Source organism: Takifugu flavidus, chromosome 6, assembly GCF_003711565.1.
Source record: "Takifugu flavidus isolate HTHZ2018 chromosome 6, ASM371156v2, whole genome shotgun sequence".
Taxonomy (NCBI): Eukaryota; Metazoa; Chordata; class Actinopteri; order Tetraodontiformes; family Tetraodontidae; genus Takifugu; species Takifugu flavidus.
In genome coordinates, this window is record NC_079525.1 from 745742 (window position 1) to 764982 (window position 19241).

The 19241-nt window shown below is 46.4% G+C and overlaps 2 protein-coding genes and 1 long non-coding RNA gene across 3 annotated transcripts in view; 1 reads left to right on the top strand and 2 right to left on the bottom strand.

The window, feature by feature from the left end:
• Positions 1-19241, top strand: part of LOC130527864 (uncharacterized) — a 45758-nt gene that overhangs the window by 20563 nt on the left and 5954 nt on the right. The window contains exons 2-3 of the long non-coding RNA XR_008951141.1: positions 2094-2218; positions 3790-3920. This is a non-coding gene — a long non-coding RNA (uncharacterized LOC130527864). The remainder of the gene's footprint in view (positions 1-2093; positions 2219-3789; positions 3921-19241) is intronic.
• Positions 9097-10762, bottom strand: hmx4 (H6 family homeobox 4). The gene is made up of 2 exons (XM_057036648.1): positions 10412-10762; positions 9097-10295 (listed from the first exon to the last, which is right to left on the bottom strand). The coding sequence occupies exons 1-2, from the start codon at positions 10632-10634 to the stop codon at positions 9724-9726; spliced, it is 795 nt and encodes a 264-aa protein (XP_056892628.1). The 5' UTR covers positions 10635-10762; the 3' UTR covers positions 9097-9723.
• Positions 11708-14061, bottom strand: hmx1 (H6 family homeobox 1). Its single transcript, XM_057036647.1, has 2 exons — positions 13517-14061; positions 11708-12584 (listed from the first exon to the last, which is right to left on the bottom strand). The coding sequence occupies exons 1-2, from the start codon at positions 13794-13796 to the stop codon at positions 12007-12009; spliced, it is 858 nt and encodes a 285-aa protein (XP_056892627.1). The 5' UTR covers positions 13797-14061; the 3' UTR covers positions 11708-12006.

Genomic DNA, 19241 nt, shown 5'->3' on the forward strand with positions numbered 1-19241 from the left:
ATGCTCCAGCTGTGATCAGCCAGAATCGTTCAAAAGGTCTGACTGCTGGTCACCAAACGTGTGCAGATCACTCTTGGGACAGGTCTTAAAGAGCTGTAGCAACAGCGTTGACCCATAAGGTGCCGTCTGCGGTTCAGAGGCGTGCACGAGGCAGCTGATGGAGGGACTTTTGCTTACTTGGAGAAATCGATGCCGACGTCCTGGAACTGTCCTACAGGCTTTTATCAGTTTCAATACGATGGGGTGGAAGTGTAAGGATTCATCTTGTGGGTGCATGTTTGTAGTGTGTAACACAAGCCTGTAAACACACGCGGATTAGGACCTGCAGCCTTTTCCGTGCTCCAGTTTGAGCCTCTGATCTGAGCGGAGCAGACAGGCGAGAGCAGCGAGCCCCGGAGTCATGTAAAATGCAAAGGAATATACTCCTCTATTAAAACCTCCCGATGGCAGGAAGAGGCTGCATACAAACACCCCCCCGCATACACATCCTGGCATTCATACACACACGAGTAATAATACACTTTAATGTGCGGCTTTTGTGTCACTGAGACTAATTCTTGATGATTAAATCTGCCCCGGGGACCGAGCGTAGGAATCCCGTTGCTCTTTTTAAAGCAAATATAACCGAATGTTTGCTTGATTGTCTCATACTTTTAACCACTTTTAGAATTATATTTGCCATCTAGACCAATGTGAAATGTAGCCAGATTCTTATTTTTATTTTTATTTTTTGCTTCAGTGTGTCCCCTCGTCCCCGAACTTGTCATCCAGTATCTCCGCTACAACACTTCTGAGTGCACTTCTAGTGTACTTAACTCCAGCAGGTCCACATGTTCGTCTTTCATTATTAAACCTTCCCAACAGACTATCAACTTTAGATTTCGCCCACCGCCAGAAGTTGAATCTTTCAGATATTGCGCAGCACTTATCCCGGCCTCCAACCCCAAACGACACTTAAAAACACTTAAGTCCAAACCCGCGGCTCAGACGCGGGACAAAATATCTGCTCGAAGACGGGAATAGTTTTCTGTCTGGTGACGAGCGCAATTCAAACCTTTTAAGAGGTGAAACTGTTGCCACGCGTCATCATAGCTGCATACAACAGTAATTAAAGTCCGTCCGCCGCCTCCTCCTCCTCCTCCTCCTCCTCCTTTCTGGAATTAGCTCCATGTCGGCGCTTTCTAGTGATTCACAGTTTACCCCCAAGATGAACCAAACGGATTCAGGGCCCGCGTGTTGGAAATGTTGATCTAAACGTTGAGGCTGATCTCAGGTAACGATGTAATCCCATCACTCTCCCGAGGCCTCGGCGGGACTATTTTTGGAATCGGCACTCATCTCCCCTCGTGCTCTCTGACTCTCACCGCTCAGAGTTTGTCCCTCTCTCACGCTTGCTTCCCTAAAATGCCCACTCACCCCGAGCTACTTGTTTATCAGCCTAATGTTTGTTCTTGTCAGGGACAATATGTTCTCTGTCTGCAGCAGTCTACTAAGTTATTCTTCATCTGCCCCCTGGGCTGTTCTTAGTCAGCCCGTGTCCCCAGACACCTCTCCACTGACCAATGGAGGGCTTTTACTGTTTATGGCTCTTAGGTGCGCGCTGTATACAGGCAAATTAGGGAATGGGGGTGTGCCGGAAGCCAAGTGTTAAGGTATTTTGTAAAGGGTGAATGAGTGAGAGCAGCTTATGGCGCGATCACTCTTCAGATCGTTTTATTCCAGATTGGGTGGTTTCAAAGCGTCCTTCCAGCGTCTCCCTGTGGCTTCAGAAAACCCAAATAAAAATTCCTCCTCAGAGAATTTGCTGAGAGCAGCATCGGAGAATCCCATTTGAGCGTCCCCAAAGCTTGCTCAGAAGCTTCTGTACCAGGAGGAATTTTCTTTTTCCCCTTTTTCATTTCCGTCCGCTTGGGATGTGATTTCACACCATTAGCCCCCCCCCCCCCCCCCCCAACTCACGCCACCCTTGGAACATAAATATTTCAACCTCTCAATCTATATTCATTTTAAAACACATGCCCAATGCAGCCTGTGGTTGTGAGGACACATGGCTTTTATTTATTCATCTTATTTATTTATATTTCTTTCCTGAGGGTGAGACGTTGGTTTCTATCCATCTGCGCTGATTGCTGGCTATTACAGAGCACTTAGAGCCTCTCCTGAACGGGCCAGCGGGGAACGTCGTCCTCCAGAGATCCCCACGCTTCAGGGCTAAGAGGTGTGTTTGTTTTGTGTACTTTTTCAAGAGAGTCACAGACTTGGAACAAGAGAGATGCCAAATACGTGCAAAGAAATCCAAAAAGCTTATGTGTTTGCTTCCTGCTGCAATTTGATTGCTATTCTGGTCATTTCTTATAAATAATTTTCCATGTACGTTCAACATGCACGTCTTATATCTGTAGTGTGATCAAAGCTATCTCCGATGCTTGGCGCTTCCTCATTTAAACATATGATGCGTCCCATTTTAGACTCTCTCAATCATTTAAACATGACTACATTAACCTTTAACCACACAAGCGCTGGTGTGATGTGGGTTTGTATTCGGATTTGCTCAATTTAACCGGCTTCTGTTTTCAGGATTGCTGCAGACACGCGGCACTCACATCCGTTCCCTTGGTAATCCTGACTCTGCCCTGACGCCTACAATTTCAGGGTTACATCCAAAAGCACTACAATTTAAAATGCACAACACACAATATTCCTGGCAGGCTCCTTCTGAGCACCAAATATGTAAATAATGCCGATGTACAGTATGATATTTATCAGGACCAGGATGTGTGGCCAGAATAGCCCCATTTAGATGCTCAGAAACTCCTGTGTTAGCATTGGTGGCTAACTCCTTGTCTGCATACAGGAAACAACAACGTCACTTTCTAACTATACTTTTTTGTTCAAAGTGAGCTCACCAAGAATGTTCAAAGTGCTGAAAAAAGGCTGGTTGTCACTTAACTCTGGTCCTGCTCAGGGTTTCTTCCTGTTGCTTGATGGGGGTCAGGCCCTGTAAAGAACCTAGAGACAATGTTGATTGCTGTATAACAGAAGCTATATAAATGAAGACGATTTGATTTGAACCTCCTGTCTGGTTCCCAACAACTGAGTTGAGTCGCAGCAACAATTATTCCCGCTGCTCAACGGCCTTTTTTCTTCCTGTTTATGTCTGCTGGTTTCCCTGAGCAACGGTCCAGGTGACCCTCATTTCTGCTGTGCTGTCCCCTTCTGGGTTCAGAATGGCGATACCTCGTTGGTGGACCAGGGTATCACCCCGCTTCTACTTTGTAAAATTAAAGAATGACACATGTTGCTGATGTGGGCTTCTAAAAAATGGCAGGTTTCTGTTGGGTCCCGTACCCCTAATGGAAAAGCCTGTTAACCGCACCATGCCGGGTCAACAAGCAGCGTTACCGTCACATCCCTGAGATATACTGGAGCTAAATGTGCAATAACACCATCATCATCATCCCAGACCCTCAATAAAGAGAGGATTTATTCAAATGTATTTTGTAATTGTCTTGAATTCCCGCCGCTGCTGGTGTGACTGACTGTCTATAATGAATACTGCTATTGGTCGTTCACCAAAAGGGCCAAAAATGAGGAAAGAGGAAGGGCAGCTAGGCACCTGATTCCTGATCAGGGTTAGAGTTCAGCGACCAGAAGATGGTGCAGCATATAAGTCCTCCGCATGCCTGATTTGGGTTTTGATTTAACCAGGCAGGAGGGATCCTATTGCGGATGCATCTGCATTGATGAACTTACACATTTCCTCTTTTATCTCCAACCTCCCCACACCAGCATTCCGCCCAGTCGGCAACACGAGCGGCACAAGTGCCAGTGCCTGCTCCTCTGGGCTTCACAGTCAGAAGATCAGAAGTATCACAACAATGCTGCCGGCGGGACGTCAAGGCTCGCTCTGCTGTAAAGTGGTAAGTGGACGACTTCACTCTAATGCAGCGGCTGTGTTTCTTTTCACACTCGCATCCAGGCGTGTTAATTACTTTACCCCGAGCTGACCACCATGACTGCTCCGCCACGAGTCTTATTCATTTCGATATGGTTGTATAATTTGCATCACACTGTAAGATGTGGCTAAATGAGTCATGATTACACGAGCGCTGGTATTGCAGGAAGAATACGCAGCATGCTTTGGTGTATTGGGTGAAGCAGGAAAGGGCAGCAGGATAGTCTGTCAGACCTGCTGGGTGTTGTGTGTCATGTCACCACTGAGGCATGCAGGTTAGAGCCACTACACATGCACTACATGTTCTGCTCTGTTTAGATCCTGATGACCGCATCCTGTGATACAACCACCACCGAGGTGTGGTGGGAAGCTCGGGTGAACCTCTGTGGTGTGAGACTGCACTTAGGTGAAAGAACATATATACGGACGTAGGTCAGACTTTGTGGCAGGAAGATGTATTTAATTCCACTTTATCCTTGAGTTGATATTTGTTCAGGTGGGCGCTATATTTGTATACTGTCCACAGCATCGCTTTGATTGCTATTTTCCATGAAAGGGAAAAGGGGCTTTTAATGATGATCTCTTTTAGTGCCAAAACCATCTCCAGCAAAGTTTTACACACCACTGAGGACTATTGAGAACAGAGAAATTTGCCCATGACATCACTGGTTAATTGTTTATTGACACACACTACCCCGCCCACATGTCAGCCATGCCCCGCCCACATGTCAGTCATGCCCCGCCCACATGTCCATTGTGCCCCGCCCACTTGTCCCTCTTGCAATAGTTATTTTGTTGGTATAAGCGGCTTATTTGGCTTATCTGATGTCAACCCATTCAAAGGTGCCAGTGGCTGCATAGCTGTGTTAAAGCGGGCCAATCATCCAGAACCAAACAATAAACACACTGTAGCTTGCTTTTTGGACCAGTCGCATTTGTGAAGTTGCGAGAGCTCGGTATAGCGTTGTGATAAATAGCAGAACCAAATCTACACATCTGGCTCCATTTATGAAATCACAAAAGTGCTCGTTGTGGGGAGATTATTTCTTGTTTATAAAGGCCCATTTTAAGAGTGATTTCTTTAATGAAGGCGTTTGGTTTTGTCACGTCAAAACCTTCTTTATCACTCATATGTCTGCACGCGCACAAGCACTCACGCACACGTAGACCGTGTGATTTATGTGGCGCGGGGCGGGTGGAGGCCAGAGGAAGTTATGGCGCTCTGACAACTGTATCTGTTGTTAATGGACCCGTATTGACTGTCGCTGTGAAACCACAATGATTATTCCATGTCTTGCAAATAGAGCAGCTCATTCTCTGGTGTTATGGATAAGTGTTGGATGACACCCCCACCACCCCCACCACCTCTTACTCAGAAGGACTTAGTGCATTCCTCCCCAGCCTCCAGTCCTTTTCCTCCGTGCTTCTCCTCTTTCCTCTTCCTTTATCCCTCCATCCTGCCTATTGATTAGCCAATAATGTGTTTTCAGCGGTAGATTAATGGCACATTACCCTGACGAGGGTGTCTGAGGGGACAGGATGTGAGGGAGGGTGTGAGAGACCGTGCTTTTTAATTGATATTGTGTGTGCGCGCCTGTGTGAACAGAGCGCCAAAGAGCGATAGATGTAATATCAATATGAAATTTTTTCCCTTTCTCCTGGCAAAATTAAAACTCTGTGTTGCAGACATTCACGTGATTGCGGTCTGGCCTTAAAATCCGAGCGACGCTACCTTTATTGACTCCTCCGCGCGTCTGCAAGGAGTTAACGTGTGTGTAATTGTTTCTTAGCGTGCAGTTGTGGTTGAAAAACTCATTTCAAACTTTCATTTTGCAAAGTTCACGAGGCGGGCAGTGACGCAGACGGCTGAAATATTGCAGACATCATTCCAGCTGGTTAAAGAGCAATAATGCATGTTACTGCTACGAACATGAAGGAATCCATCCAGCCGCGCTGTCATTAGCACCACACACACAACTGACATGAACGACATCTTTTTATACCTTTAATCATCTGTTCTAGAGGTTTTGTCACACAGATGCTGGAAAAGCTCCACCTCCGAATCACCAGTATGGAATTCCAGCACGGCTGAAGCCCTGTTATGTTTTAATTAAAGACTCACTAATCTCCCAACAAGCTGTCACCTCCATAAAGTGTTTAAGCTGGTGTTTCTTCATAAGGTCAAAGAGAAAAGGCCGACTAAGCAGCGATTCATGTGTTCACCTGGAGTATTAACTCTCAAAGACACTCTGAAGTGGATCGCTGCAGCATCCCAGCTGTCTCTGCGTCGGTTCCTATCATTCGATATCATCCTCGGCAATTTGCCGTGTGTAGAAGAAGAGTTGGCTAAATTAGGAGATCAATAGGCCATCAAACAGTCTTTAAGTGTGACACATACGCAGACCCTTGTCTCGGGTTCCCCTCTCTAACTAATAGCTTTGATGTTTAGTTTACAATGCGCTGTGTCATGTAGCGTCAGGGTCGGGTTGCCCCCAGTGCATTAGGAACCCCCGGGGGGGGGGGGGGGACACCGTTAGCGTGGCTAACTCACCGACGCAGCAAATCCTCAATAAGATGCGATTTAGAAGCCAATGGTTGTGTAGCGTGTGTGAAAGACTGTATATATTATATACTTATATAGGTTGACGCCTACTCCCGACTCAAATTTGTTCTTTAATTTCAGATAAATAAACGATCTTGCAGTAATTCAGACTTTACCTGGCAAAAAGACTTAACTGAAGCCTTCTTTTAAATGGTTTCTAGTTCCTAGCATGAGAACCAAAGTCCCAGCATATCGATGGAAACCTCCCTCAGATGTCCTCTGCTGAGGGACACGTGTTCGGGGACGGTCCTCTCCTCTCGTCTTGGGCATAATGACCTTTGTCAGATGACTGTGAGGGGTCAGCAGAGGTTGAAGTAACAAGTGAGTTTAGAGAGAGGGCCCCCTACCTATTCATGCAGAAAGGTTTTCCACAGTCACACACACACACACCACACACACACACACACACACGCTCCGAGCGGCTCTTTATCCAACAGGAACGGGACTTCCTTCGCTCCTGACCAGGCAGACCTTGGCTATAGAGAAGCACAGACCCGTGCAGGAATACAAACGTTAGCGTACTTTTTTCCAACACAAACACACACTCATCAACTGGCCCTGACCGATCACAGCCCCTCACACACACCCTCTTTTGCTTGGCGGGGATGAACAGGAGGTGAGAAGCACCCCCAGGAACGCTCGCAAAGGGGAGGAAGTGGCGCCGTGAAAAACACAGGGATACCTTAATCGTTGCCTCCAAAGGTCCCGCCCGAGCGACGGCAGCGAACTCCATTAGCATCAAGGGCGGGATCGCTCGGCCATACCTCGCATCTCATCAGCCTTCATGTCTGAGTTGGGCAGCCGCAGGGGATTGTGGGTACTGCCGCGCTTTGCTTTGAAACGTGAGATGGCCGGACGTCTCGGGCCGCTCTTCATCAGTCAGACGCACATTTACTCGCAGTCACACGCGTTTGAAAATTTGGCTTTGGATTGGTTTGACATCACAGTTTTTCCCTAACTTTAATTTGAAAATGATTAAGTCTTAAGCGATGAGGGCGGATCGAAGGGCAGTATTGACGTAGTCAGCTGGCTTTAACCAAAGGGCAGCCAAAAATGACTCTACCATTGGACCTGCTTAGAAACAGGTCAAGATGGTGTAATAAAGAATCTGCCCCTTTTTGGGTTTCCTAACTTTTCATTTGGCTTTCACAACATCACACACACACACACACACACACACACACACACACACAGGTTCACTGACTTCATCAGTCAAACACAATCAATTACAAAATTGCTCCTGAATATTTTGCATTTTTGGCTTTTTCAACCAGATCTTCCTGGTACTGTTACATTCCACCATAAGAACTTCCTGCCACCACAAAACGGGTAAAGTAATAATTATACCGCGCTACCATGGAGACAGGAAATCTGGGAAGCCAATAAACCTGCTTCATTTGTATTAGTCTTTTGTCTTAATTCTGCAAAAACTGAGCTGGAGTTTCAAAGTGGAAGCAAAAGTTTAGTAATTTTTCCCAACTTGAAGCTCGTCCACAAATGAGCTTTGGCTTATTTCTGCAGCACAGGGAACAACCGTTGTGTTCACTTTAAATTGTGCTGAGGCTGCCAGTGTGCTGGTCTGTGGCTGTGTTACCACAGCAGAGTAGACTCCACTCAGGAAGTGAGCTTCAGGACTCAGACGCCGTCTGACCCGGAGCACGAAGGCACAAGCATCTTCGCCCGTCTGCGTCCATCCACCACTTCCTGCATTAGTTTTCCAAAAAGGTTTAGTCAACATGGAACAAAGTGGGAAAAGTGTTTAGATCCAGGAGCTCCAAAAACACACTGCATTGAGGCTTCGTGTAAGGCAAAGTGTGTTTACAGCAAAAGAATCTCGTACATAAGCAGTGATCAAAGCCCAGAGAAATGATGAGATTATCCTGACTGTCATGATAATATCATCATTTCTCCCTCAGTTCTGAACCATCATTTACAGTTAAAAGTAAAAAAAAATCCTCCTTTCGGAAGTGGAGTCTTTACTTTGCTTAATTTTATTATCTATGCAGTAAACATACTTAAATTTATGATTCTTTAACAGTTTGTCCACATTTGTTCAGTTGTACATATTTTTTCTGCTAATTTACGTTCGAGGGTTTTTTCTTAACGTTCAGTCAAGTAAACTTCATGTGATTTAGTTCTTGGAATTTTTAAACACTAATTTACTATGCTTTTTTTCAGACTCCCGAGGATTTAAATACATCTATTCAATTTCCAAAATGTTATAGAAGCAGTACTTTATTTAGTTAGAATACATTTTTATGTGGGCCTAATTACAAATATCGCAAGTTAACAGCCATTTACAAACGCGAACTTTTGGGTTTATTTATTTATTTATTTATTTTACCACGAAACTTATTCTGCGTTTTATTTTTCCAATGTTGGACTAACTAAATGCTAAAATTCCAACGTGAGAATGGTTAAACCAAATGAAAGTATCCATCGTGTGTTGTTCCGAACGTGCACCCTGAATGTGCGTCATCATTATTTACATTTCACGATATTAACCCGAACTAGAAAAAACTCCATTCAAATTACTCCATTGTGTAAAAAATATTTCTTGAATAAAAATGTTTTAATTACAGTTTAAGTAGTGTAATGAGCCTACAGGCGAAAGTGGAACAAAGGAAGAATAATAGGATATTGTGGGGGAAAAAATATAGACATGCGTGAAACGTAGAATAAATGTTAAGTACATTCATTTAAATACATAGATAATTTCAGTAAAAATCCATTATAATACAGGGAATGCATGCAAAATAGCTAGGCTATTCTAATTTCTTTGGTGGCTTCAGCTTAAAATGCAGATATAATAATAATAATAATAATAACAATAGTAGTAATAATAATAATAGTAGTAATAATAATAGTAATAATAATAATAATTGTTTAAGGCCTCCCCCAGGCTACCTTTAGCTCAACCTGCTAATGTCTAAATCGACTACGCCTGGGAAAAAACTGAAATAAAATAGAAAATAAACACTGATGGAAATAAATAATAGCACATCTGCTTATATTAAGTGATATGTAATTACCCCTTTTTTATTTCATGATTTATTTCTAGAGCTTTAAGGCCGAATGTTCGGCCACCACCGAGATCTTAAATGCTTCAAACTTGGCAACAAACCACCAGAAAGTGTCAGTGTGACGGCAGAAAGTAGCGCGACGATCATACATCTCCGTCATACAGGCTGAAGTACTTGCTGGCGTTGGAAAAGCAGAGATAAGGCGTGGTGCTGCCGGGGTACATGACGGGCAGGGGCATGGGCAGCAGGCATCTCCCCAGCAGGCTGCTCTCTTTGTACAAAGCCGGGAGCTGCCCCACCACCACGGACTTCCCCGTCTCGGGGAACTCGTTCACAGGTCCGTCGCCTTCGGTGGAGATTTGCCGTTTCAATTTATTCCTGCGGTTCTGAAACCATATTTTCACCTGGGTCTCCGTGAGCTGCAGCGACGTGGCGAGGCAGGCGCGCTCCGCGCTGCTCAGGTAGCGTTTCATGTCGAAGGTAGACTCCAACTGGAAAATCTGTCTCTTGGAAAAAATAGTGCGTGTCTTCTTTTTCGTGATCACTTTGTTCTTCTTGGCGGGGCCTCCGGGCTTGTGCGGGTCCGTGGCTGCCGGAGAGGAGCTGCTGTCTTCGCAGCTGCTGTCGCCGCTCTCGAAGCGCGCCTCCGCCGTTTTCTGGGACTCTCCGCGACAGATGACCGACGCCGTGGCTCCGTTGCACTCTGGGGTCAAGTCTGCCAACGAAAGGAGAGATGACGGAAGCCTCTGGAACGCGCTACAACACTGAAAGTCTCATGCTCATTACAGGGGAGACGGGTGCGTAATTGTGACCGGAGCGGCACAACCTTACCGCTTTCGCCGTGCCGGGGGCAGCGCTCCTGCCGCTCCGGGCCTACGCGCTCCCCGTGCTGGCTCTGGAAACCGTCTTTGCGCAGCGTCGTGGCCGAGTCATCCCTCAGCCCGGCGGGGTGACAGCTGTCACAGCTCCTCCCGCTCGTCTTCAGATTCAGGATGTTGTCAATGGTGAATTTGAGGGAGGCGGCGGGTCGACATGGCGCGTCCGCTTTGTTCATATTCTCCGACGCTGAAGTCCTGGTTGTTTACTTCCGCGACTCTGCTGAGTGGAAACGGAGACCTTAATCTGACCACTAGCGTCTCCAAACTGTACGCACCATATCAGCAGCTTCTGAGCAGACTCTGTTGGGCTGGCGACGCTCTGCCTGCGCCGTTATTGCGCGCACACGACGGAACGCGCGATGTCCTCCTTGATTGGTCCGGGGATTCTTGTCGTGTGGTCCAATAACAGCAGGGGATTGGGGGAAGAGGGTGGGCCGGGTGGGGAGTGCCGTGCCCTCCCTCTCAAACTCTTTATCCCCAAACATGTGCTACAAAGAGACCCGGGGGTCCGGGGCGCTGCAGGGGTCCCCGGGAAAATAAAGAGAAGGCCGCGTTTCATTTCACTGTTATTTCACACCATGTTCGCTCTCAGGGGTCACGCAGAAACGAGGCGGCGGTGACCGCAACTTGCACTTTCTCTTTCGACTCCAGTGCGGGATTCATCCGCGTTGGGCGACAGTTGGTTCACTGATTTGCAACATTGGAGCAAATGCTGCGTTGCACGCGTGCGCAGGTTTGAGCGTGGAGCTTCAACCCTGACAAACATCAGGAGAAGATGGTATCAATCATCGGCCTATCAAAGAATAGAAGGGATCCTGCTTGTTTATGGCATTATTATATTAATTTATGACAATTATTTTGAGAATTCCGTGGGTTTTATTTTACATTTCGATTTGATTAATAACGGGGGCAGGTTTAAGTTTCTCTTTTCCTCTTTGCTAATAAATTTATAATAGAAAAATGGTCTAAAACCCGGAATTCTTTAACGGATACTACAGGATTTCCCGTGACTATGACGTCAGCGTATGAGTTTATAGTTCCTTAGTGATATAAAGTGATCACTGGATCCGTCTTCTATTTAACTGTAAAATGCTTAAAAACAAATGATCTATCTAAAACTGGAGAGTTTTGCTCTCGGATCGTGGCACCGCATGCGTTCATTTAGCCATCTCTATCTGATCGAAACAAACAAACAAACAAACAAACAAGAGACCCCCACATCAGCCAGCAAACAACTGAAAAGCAGACATGTAGTGCGTTCATTTTTATTTAAAGACTTTGTGGAAAAGGTGACATAATCGAAAGTTGCGTGACTTTATATACTGTAAAGATTTATAAAAAGTTTGCAAAAAATATGCGTGTATTCAGACAAACAGTATACAAACCGGTGCCTCCAGTTCAGAGTCTTATAGAGAAAATATAAGTTTAAAAACGAGATTGCTCGTGTTGCCTTCACGGTCGTATATACTGTAGGTTTGGATGCAGGTTTCCTGGACCTTTGAGGATTATTGCACTTGAATTCAGCAAGATGGGGCCGGCGGTCGATCGTTAGACCAGCCCGGTCATTTGCGACCTCAGCACGCTCATGGAGTGAGCAAAGGGGGACAGGGGGTAACTGAAGCCCCCCACGGGCGGAGAAACCGGGTGTCCGCTCAGGCTGAAGCCCAGAGACGCGCCTCCGTCGTGATACAGGATCGGTACCCTGACGATCCGCTGGCTGGATTGCGGCACGGCGGAAGCCTCGAGGTCCGCCGCCAGCTGCCTCTTCCATTTATTCCTCCGGTTCTGGAACCAGATTTTGACCTGAGTCTCTGTGAGGTGCAGAGTGGCCGCCAGCCCGGCTCTCTCCGAGCTGCTCAGGTAACGCTTCACGTCGAACGTGGACTCCAGCTGGAACACTTGGCTCCGGCTGAACACCGTTCGAGTCTTCTTCTTCCTCCCGGGACTCAGGTCCGAGGGCGCGTCCGAAGCGCTCGGGGCGTCCTCGCCGTCGTCTGTCAGGTGGTTGTCGCATGTTTTCCTGTCGATGTCGTCGCTGCCCTCTGTGACTGGCTCGGACACGGTCGGGGAGCCCCTGTCGCTGATCGATCCGGAGCAGTAGTTGTCCTCGGTGATGGTTCTTGGACCTGAAGAGGGGGGGTGACAGTGATCGCCGTGAGTTTCCCCCCCAGGGTCTGATTTGCCTTAGCAACCACAGTTTTCATTTAATAAATAACAGTGGCTAACAATCAGCGCCATCTAAAACACAACCTCGTTGATGTTTGTGTACTTTTCTCATCATTAAAGTCGTGTTTTTGCGCGTGAGCCCTTTGGCGAATTGCGTAATCGTACCACGTGTCTGGCAAAAGAAAGGATATCATGATAATTCCTCCAAAAACATCAACAGAACTTCAGCAGCTTATGAATGAATGTGAGAACACAGTTTTGATGCTGGTGGCAGCCTCCAGCGATGCTGAATATGATTTATAGTTTTACGCTTAAAAACCCATTTTGGCGTCAGTGGCGTGTTAAATCTCCTGGGTTGATACTTGGCTTGAACCTTGCTTCACGCACTTTGTAAGCACGCACGTCTGTGGTTGCTAGATTTCCAGTATGTGAAGAAGCATCGAGCTGCAGGGGACAGTAACAACAGTTCCGGGGGCTCCAGAGCCTCGGGGAGCTCAGGGTGGATTAACCGAGTCACGGCCACGATCATCGCGGCGCACTCGAGCCCTTCTGACTTTGTTGGTTTTACTTAATGAAGCGAAAAATGAATGTCGAGTTCCAGACTCCCCCTCTCTGTTTTTAATAAAGACAGAGTCATAAATTCAAACCAGGAACGGCCTGGTGATGGAGGACACCGTGGAGTGTTGTCTAGCTTAAAATGAACCGGCTGAGGCTGGAACGCGGGGCAGCGCGCGGACATCTGCCTTATTTTGCTCTGAACTTGATATCAAACTACACATATTTCACACAGGGACACGGAAGCATGTTTAATTATTAATTCAAAGCACTGATGCGCACCTCTGGGGGACATTCGTCTATTTATTTTTAAATTTTCCGGCCACTCTCTACTCACTCTCTGATGCTTCCAGTGCAGCCAAGTTGACCCCCGTCCTGGTGCGGCCCCGCTGCACCGACGAGTCCCTGTACGGGGACCGGACAGCGAGGCAGGAGCCATCGTGCGCTGACGCGTTCAGCTCGCTGCCCCTGGCGACCATCTCCGCCCCACAGATCCATCGATCGCCGCTCGGCTCCGACTCCTGCCCGCTGCCACTTTTACCCAGTAGGTTCTCAATAAAGAACGACGACGCCTTCGACGAGGTGGGGGCCTGGTTCCCCGGCACTTTCTCCTCCATATTTCCCCAAACTCACGGTGTTTCTACGCCAGACCCGAGCGGTTCCTGCCTCGATTGCGCGTTGCGGCCGCCCAAATCCCCAATAATCATTTTAAGCGCCGCAGCCTGTGCGCTGTAGCACGAGCTTTTGCTTCATGGCAGAGACGGAACGAGGCTCTTCTCCGTGTCGCGCCAGCAGCTTTAGCCGAGGGAGACACTGGGGCGAAGGGATCCGCACAGAGGAGCGTCCGAGTCAGACGGTGAACGAGCCGTCACAGGAAATCCAGCGATTGGACGAGAAACGCGGCTAATGGGCTTTTCCGCGTAAAGGAGAGTGACGGGCTGTGCGTCAGCAACTGCCGCTCCGTCTGCGCGCGCATGTGTGTGTGTGTGTGTGTGCGTGTTGACATGCATGGCCGCCCCTCTGGGGCGCGCAGTCAGGAGAAAACCTCTGCTCGCAGTGAAACGCTCTGTATTTGGGTCAATTAGAGTGTAAATCAAAATAAAGATCCATCAGGGCAGCAGCCGTCCCGGAGGTCGTGCCCCCCCCCCACCTCACCTCCACCTCGGTCCATCCATGTGAGGAGGGGTGTTACTGTACTGTCGGAGCCTCGAGTGTAAAATATCGCTTTCGTTGATATGAATAGAGCAAAAATAAAATAAAATTAAAAAAAGAGGAAAGCACCGCTTCAACGCCTGCGTCCTGGCTGTGGTCTGACTTCTGAACGCGAGTGTCCTCGTGTGTGTTTTAGCTGAGGGTTTTTACCAAGGTGACATCCAAATAATAATCTAAAAAATACATAAACACGCGTAGCGGTTTGAAAAATGGCTCAAAATGAAAGATTAATCAGCAGAATTGCGCCAGTGTTGCAGCGCACACGTCTCCGCGGACCCGCAAAAGAGTTCATTTTAATTAATGTGGAGGATTTTTGGACGGTGTTCCCGATAGAATCGACCCACCACGGATCCGTTCAGAGCGTCCGGGTCCACGTGGGGTTGGAAAGAGACCGGGTGGCCGCGCGGCTCCAGCCCAGGTCTGCAGCTTTATTACGGGTTTGGAAAAGTTCTTGATAAAGATACGCGTATCGCTGGTGGATCATCTGAAATATTGAAATGAGTGCTGACGGGCATCTTTACCCTTTTGGCTGAAATGGCAAGACATTTAAGCTTTTTATTTTCCTCCGCGGAGTCAGCGGCACTGACCTTTAACTCCCTCTCTTCCTCCCTCGGTCTTCCTCTCACCATCCGAGAGGATCAGAGCCTCGGTGGGATCGATCTATCTATCTATCTATCTATCTATCTATCTATCTATCTATCTATCTATCTATCTATCTATCTATCTAGACATTATTTTTCATTGGCTCTCAACACTCATTAGATGAGAATGTTTTTTAGTTAACTGATAACTATTTTTAAAATCATTATTATTATTCTGCTCTATAGGGAAATCCAAATCAAGGGGGGAAACGACACATTAGATCAGGTTTCTCTGTGTACACTGGGCCGTCTGAACAATATGGCACCCCGGCTACGTGCCCCCTGCTCTGTGGGCCGACAGTTCCAGCTCCAGAAGCCTCCCTCACATTTCTCTCTCTCTCGTCATCCTCTGATCCTCATGTGCTCTGACATGCCCTTTGCTTTATATGACCCGCTGGTCTGCTCAAGCCCCCCCAACTCCGCTCTCCCCTCTGAAATACAGTTTCAAACATCAGATCTTCAGCCTTAATGAGCTCAGTCTACGTGGGCATGCTGCTCCAGTTGGTGGTGGCCAGTGGGAGTGTTCGCCTGCCTTTGGTACAGACGTGTGTTTACAGAAGGTGCATCTGACACCAGCAGTGTTAAGCACCACAGAATTATGAACACGAGGTGTTTCTCATACATGTAACACCGAATCCTCACTTCAAGTGGAGCAACAAACCCTTATTCATTATTCTTAACAAGCAATATAAGCTCTGCCAATTTTAATTGGCTTAATGGCCTAATAACTGGGTTTATGGCAGCCATTACTGCTTCCAGTGTGATATTAATGGCTTTTGGAGACTACTGATCTCACTCCAGATCCACGCTCAATGAAAGTGGAGGCAGTTTGACCCAGTTCATTACTCTGGAGGCAGTGAAACAGGAAGGACTGTATCTCCTCATGGGCCCGTTCATACACAGCTCTCTTTATGTTAAAAGGTCTGCAGAGCAGCAAATTCACCTTAACTGACTGTGGCGTCACAGGTTTGCATGGTAGAAGAGGCCAGAAAGGTGGTCCAGTGACAGAAAAACAACCAAAGCCACGAGACTTCACAGTCTCACACAGATTTAGGACCCACGGTGGAGCCGTCGCTTCGTGCTCTCCGTGGGGCGCCCTCTATTGGACACACGGGTGTAGCGCAGCTTGTTCTGATCAAGTTTCAATATAATATACTTGGGGTTCTGTAAAATATATTCTAAAAATACACCAATTGCTGATACAATTTAGAATTGATTTGTGTGTGTGTGTGTGTGTGTGTGTGTGTGTGTGTGTGTGTGTGTGTGTGTGTGTGTGTTTTTCTACATTTGTGCGGGCCCAGAATCCCTTGGGTTCATTCAGCATTGGCAACATTTTCAGCAGACAATCAAAAGTGTGACGTAGTGGAATCACTTGTAATTAAAACTTCCAACTCAAAAGTTTTGACTTTAAGATTAAAGCTTCACTTGGAAGCCAGAATCTTGTTATTATTATTTTTTATTCCGAAGTTCCTCAGCACAACAAAATCTGATTGCAGACTTCCTTCCCTTTAAGGGGCAATCACATATGATGTTAGCTGTGACATTAATAATTCACTGTCCATAATAAAGTGATGCTGCAGACTTTGTTCTCAACGATAGCACGAGCCGAGGTGAGCATTCTTGGCCAGACTTTGTGACGCCAGCTCGCCAGCATAAAGTGGGCTTTAATTGCACATAATCTCTACCGTTCTCTCCCCTCCCAGCGCAACTCCACAGCATACAGCCCGCAAACATCAGACCTTAAGGAGGCGTTTTTGTTCCATATCGTAGCAAGATGCACAAGGAAGGATTTTTGACGCAGAGGAATTTATGGTGTTTTGGAAATGGTGCTTTACTCTGCAGGGACGTCGAGTCAGTAGATCTACGATGTGCCTCAAAGCCAAAAGAAAGGGAAAAGAGTTCTACAGTAGCCTACATGCACCGTTTGGATGCATTTAAAATCTAAACCTGCTGCGTTTCAAATTCCAAGCCTGTTTTTTTTTTAGTTTTCAAGACTTTTCATGTCTTTTTTTCTTCAGTGATGTACATGTTTGATTTCTTCATTAAGAATGCATTCAGCTCCTGCTGCTCTAACCTAGTTTCTAGATCCTTCTGCCTCGTGGATCTGTGTCACTGGGCCATTCTTCCAAAGAATACAGAGGGTCTGAAATATATGGTTCAATACATTTAGCGTTAATGACCACGTGGAAGGGTCAGACCTTTTTATCTCCAGTCAAATGTTCGAGTTCAAGGGTTTTGACCGCAGCACAGGCCCCCTTTATTCCACCCAGACCGGATTACAGAGAATGGGCCGTGGCATAAGCAGCCCACATCACGTCAAATTATGAACAAATGTGCTTATGGGAAGGAAATGTTAATTCTGTCTTTGCTGGGCTGCTGTGCCTGAATGCTCTCAGAGTATTTGTTTTTAATAGGAGGATTAAATGTGGAAAGAGCAATTATTCATTGTTTTCTTTTCTAAGGATAAAGGAGCCGAGCTTTTTATGTTCTCCTTTTAACTAAAGTCGAAAAACAAATATAATTTCCTCAGTAGTTGATGGTAATTTGGCAAATTTATGGCGATAATCCTGTTCATCCATGAATGCCAAGTATAAAATCAGACAAACTGGGATATTTCTATACATCTATCTATATCTAGCTATTACTAAAAGCCTATTTCTATCCAGTAATCCAATTATTTATATGCTAAAATAGTGAATCTTAAATAGTATTTATTTCCAGAATTTAAGCATGGGATATGGATACCTTTCGATCAGAGAGAGAGAAACAGAAAAATAAAAACAATAAAAAATAAAAACAGTAAAGAAACCCTTAAATATGTTGTTCCGGCTCACACAGGAAGGACGTGTGAGACAAATGCAGTGACTTTTTATTTGTTTTTAGGAGAATCCTCACCTACTGTGGCCTAACCATTAACAGCCCTGCTGATCCTCCTCAGAAATGTGTCGCCCGATACTCCGTTAGCCGGAGTTAGAGACCGCTGTGGGACTGTTAACCATAGCCAGCCGACTTGCCTTTGAAACTGATCAAGCAGAAGAATCGATCAGGTGCTTGTAATGAGCTGCTGGTAACTCCAACTGTCATGTAGCTGCACAGCCCTTTAAAGAGCACACGGTCTTATTTATTTAGCCGTGATGGACTAGAGTTTTATGAAGTTGCTAGCTAGTTGGAGTCAGAACAGGCAGATTCCCATTCAGCGTGCCCCCTCCTATTGGCTGCCTGCTCACATGTTTGAGAAAGTTGTATCCCCAGCAACAGCTAGTCCGAGCAATATCAAACCCAGCAGTGATGCCAGTGAGCGGGAGGAACCACCTGTAGACGGAGCTCAAGAGATGCTGAGAAATGATGGCCGATGTTTTTGTGGGTATAGAAGGATTACAGCTGGACATCATTAAGCACGCTGAACCAGTGAAACATACGTATCTGTCTATCAAGGAACTGCTACTTCCAAGATCTAATAAATTATTCTGGGTCCAAAACTTAAATTATTCACATTCATTGCATGTTGTGTGTTTGGAATAAGATCTGAAGATGCAGCTCCAGGCTGAGGGTGAGCTCCAAAGATGCTTAGTCTACCCACCTTCCACTAAATACTGTTCATCCAACACCACCTGCTCCTGTGACCTCCTGAATACAGACTGTGACTCTTCTGTGATTCTTCTGACAACAAAAGAAAAAGGAAAATGAGATTGAACAGAATCAGACATTTCATGACCCCAAAATGGATAATGGGGATTGTCTGCTCCATCGTAGCGTTGGGTTTGGCCGACTTATTGGACACACTGATGCAGCACAGCAGGGTTCGTGAGCTGCGTTGTGTCGTTGTACAACTCTCCTGTGTCGGCAGCATCTGAAGGAACCGTCACTTCCATCCAGTCAAGCTACAATTCCAGACTGTAAAATGTGCCATCGCTGCGATAATCCATGATGATGTTTATTATGCCCCAGGTTTGACTGTGTATAACAACCCACTTACTTGCATCTTGCCAACTGTCAAAACTCAATGGCCAGGGAGAGAAAACAGGGATGCTGAAGCATTATCAAGACTGCTGCTGTCGTTTATTATCCAATAAGGACTGAGGAACCGTAGCCCAATAGGTCCGTATCAATTAAAAATGACCAAGCCCTTGAATCAATTACCCCCATATCAAGAGGGCAGTTAATCAGGAATGAGGAAAGCCACCATGAGTAAGAGTCGTCAGTGTCAAG

Bases quoted from the DNA above. Each gene is read 5' to 3' on its own strand.
- hmx4 (XM_057036648.1), bottom strand. From the start codon at position 10,634: ATGAACAAAGCGGACGCGCCATGTCGACCCGCCGCCTCCCTCAAATTC. The intron at 10,296-10,411 runs GTAAGGTTGTGC...TTTCGTTGGCAG, and splicing joins CCCCCGGCACGGCGAAAGCG to ACTTGACCCCAGAGTGCAAC.
- hmx1 (XM_057036647.1), bottom strand. From the start codon at position 13,796: ATGGAGGAGAAAGTGCCGGGGAACCAGGCCCCCACCTCGTCGAAGGCG. The intron at 12,585-13,516 runs GTGAGTAGAGAG...CCCCCTCTTCAG, and splicing joins TGCACTGGAAGCATCAGAGA to GTCCAAGAACCATCACCGAG.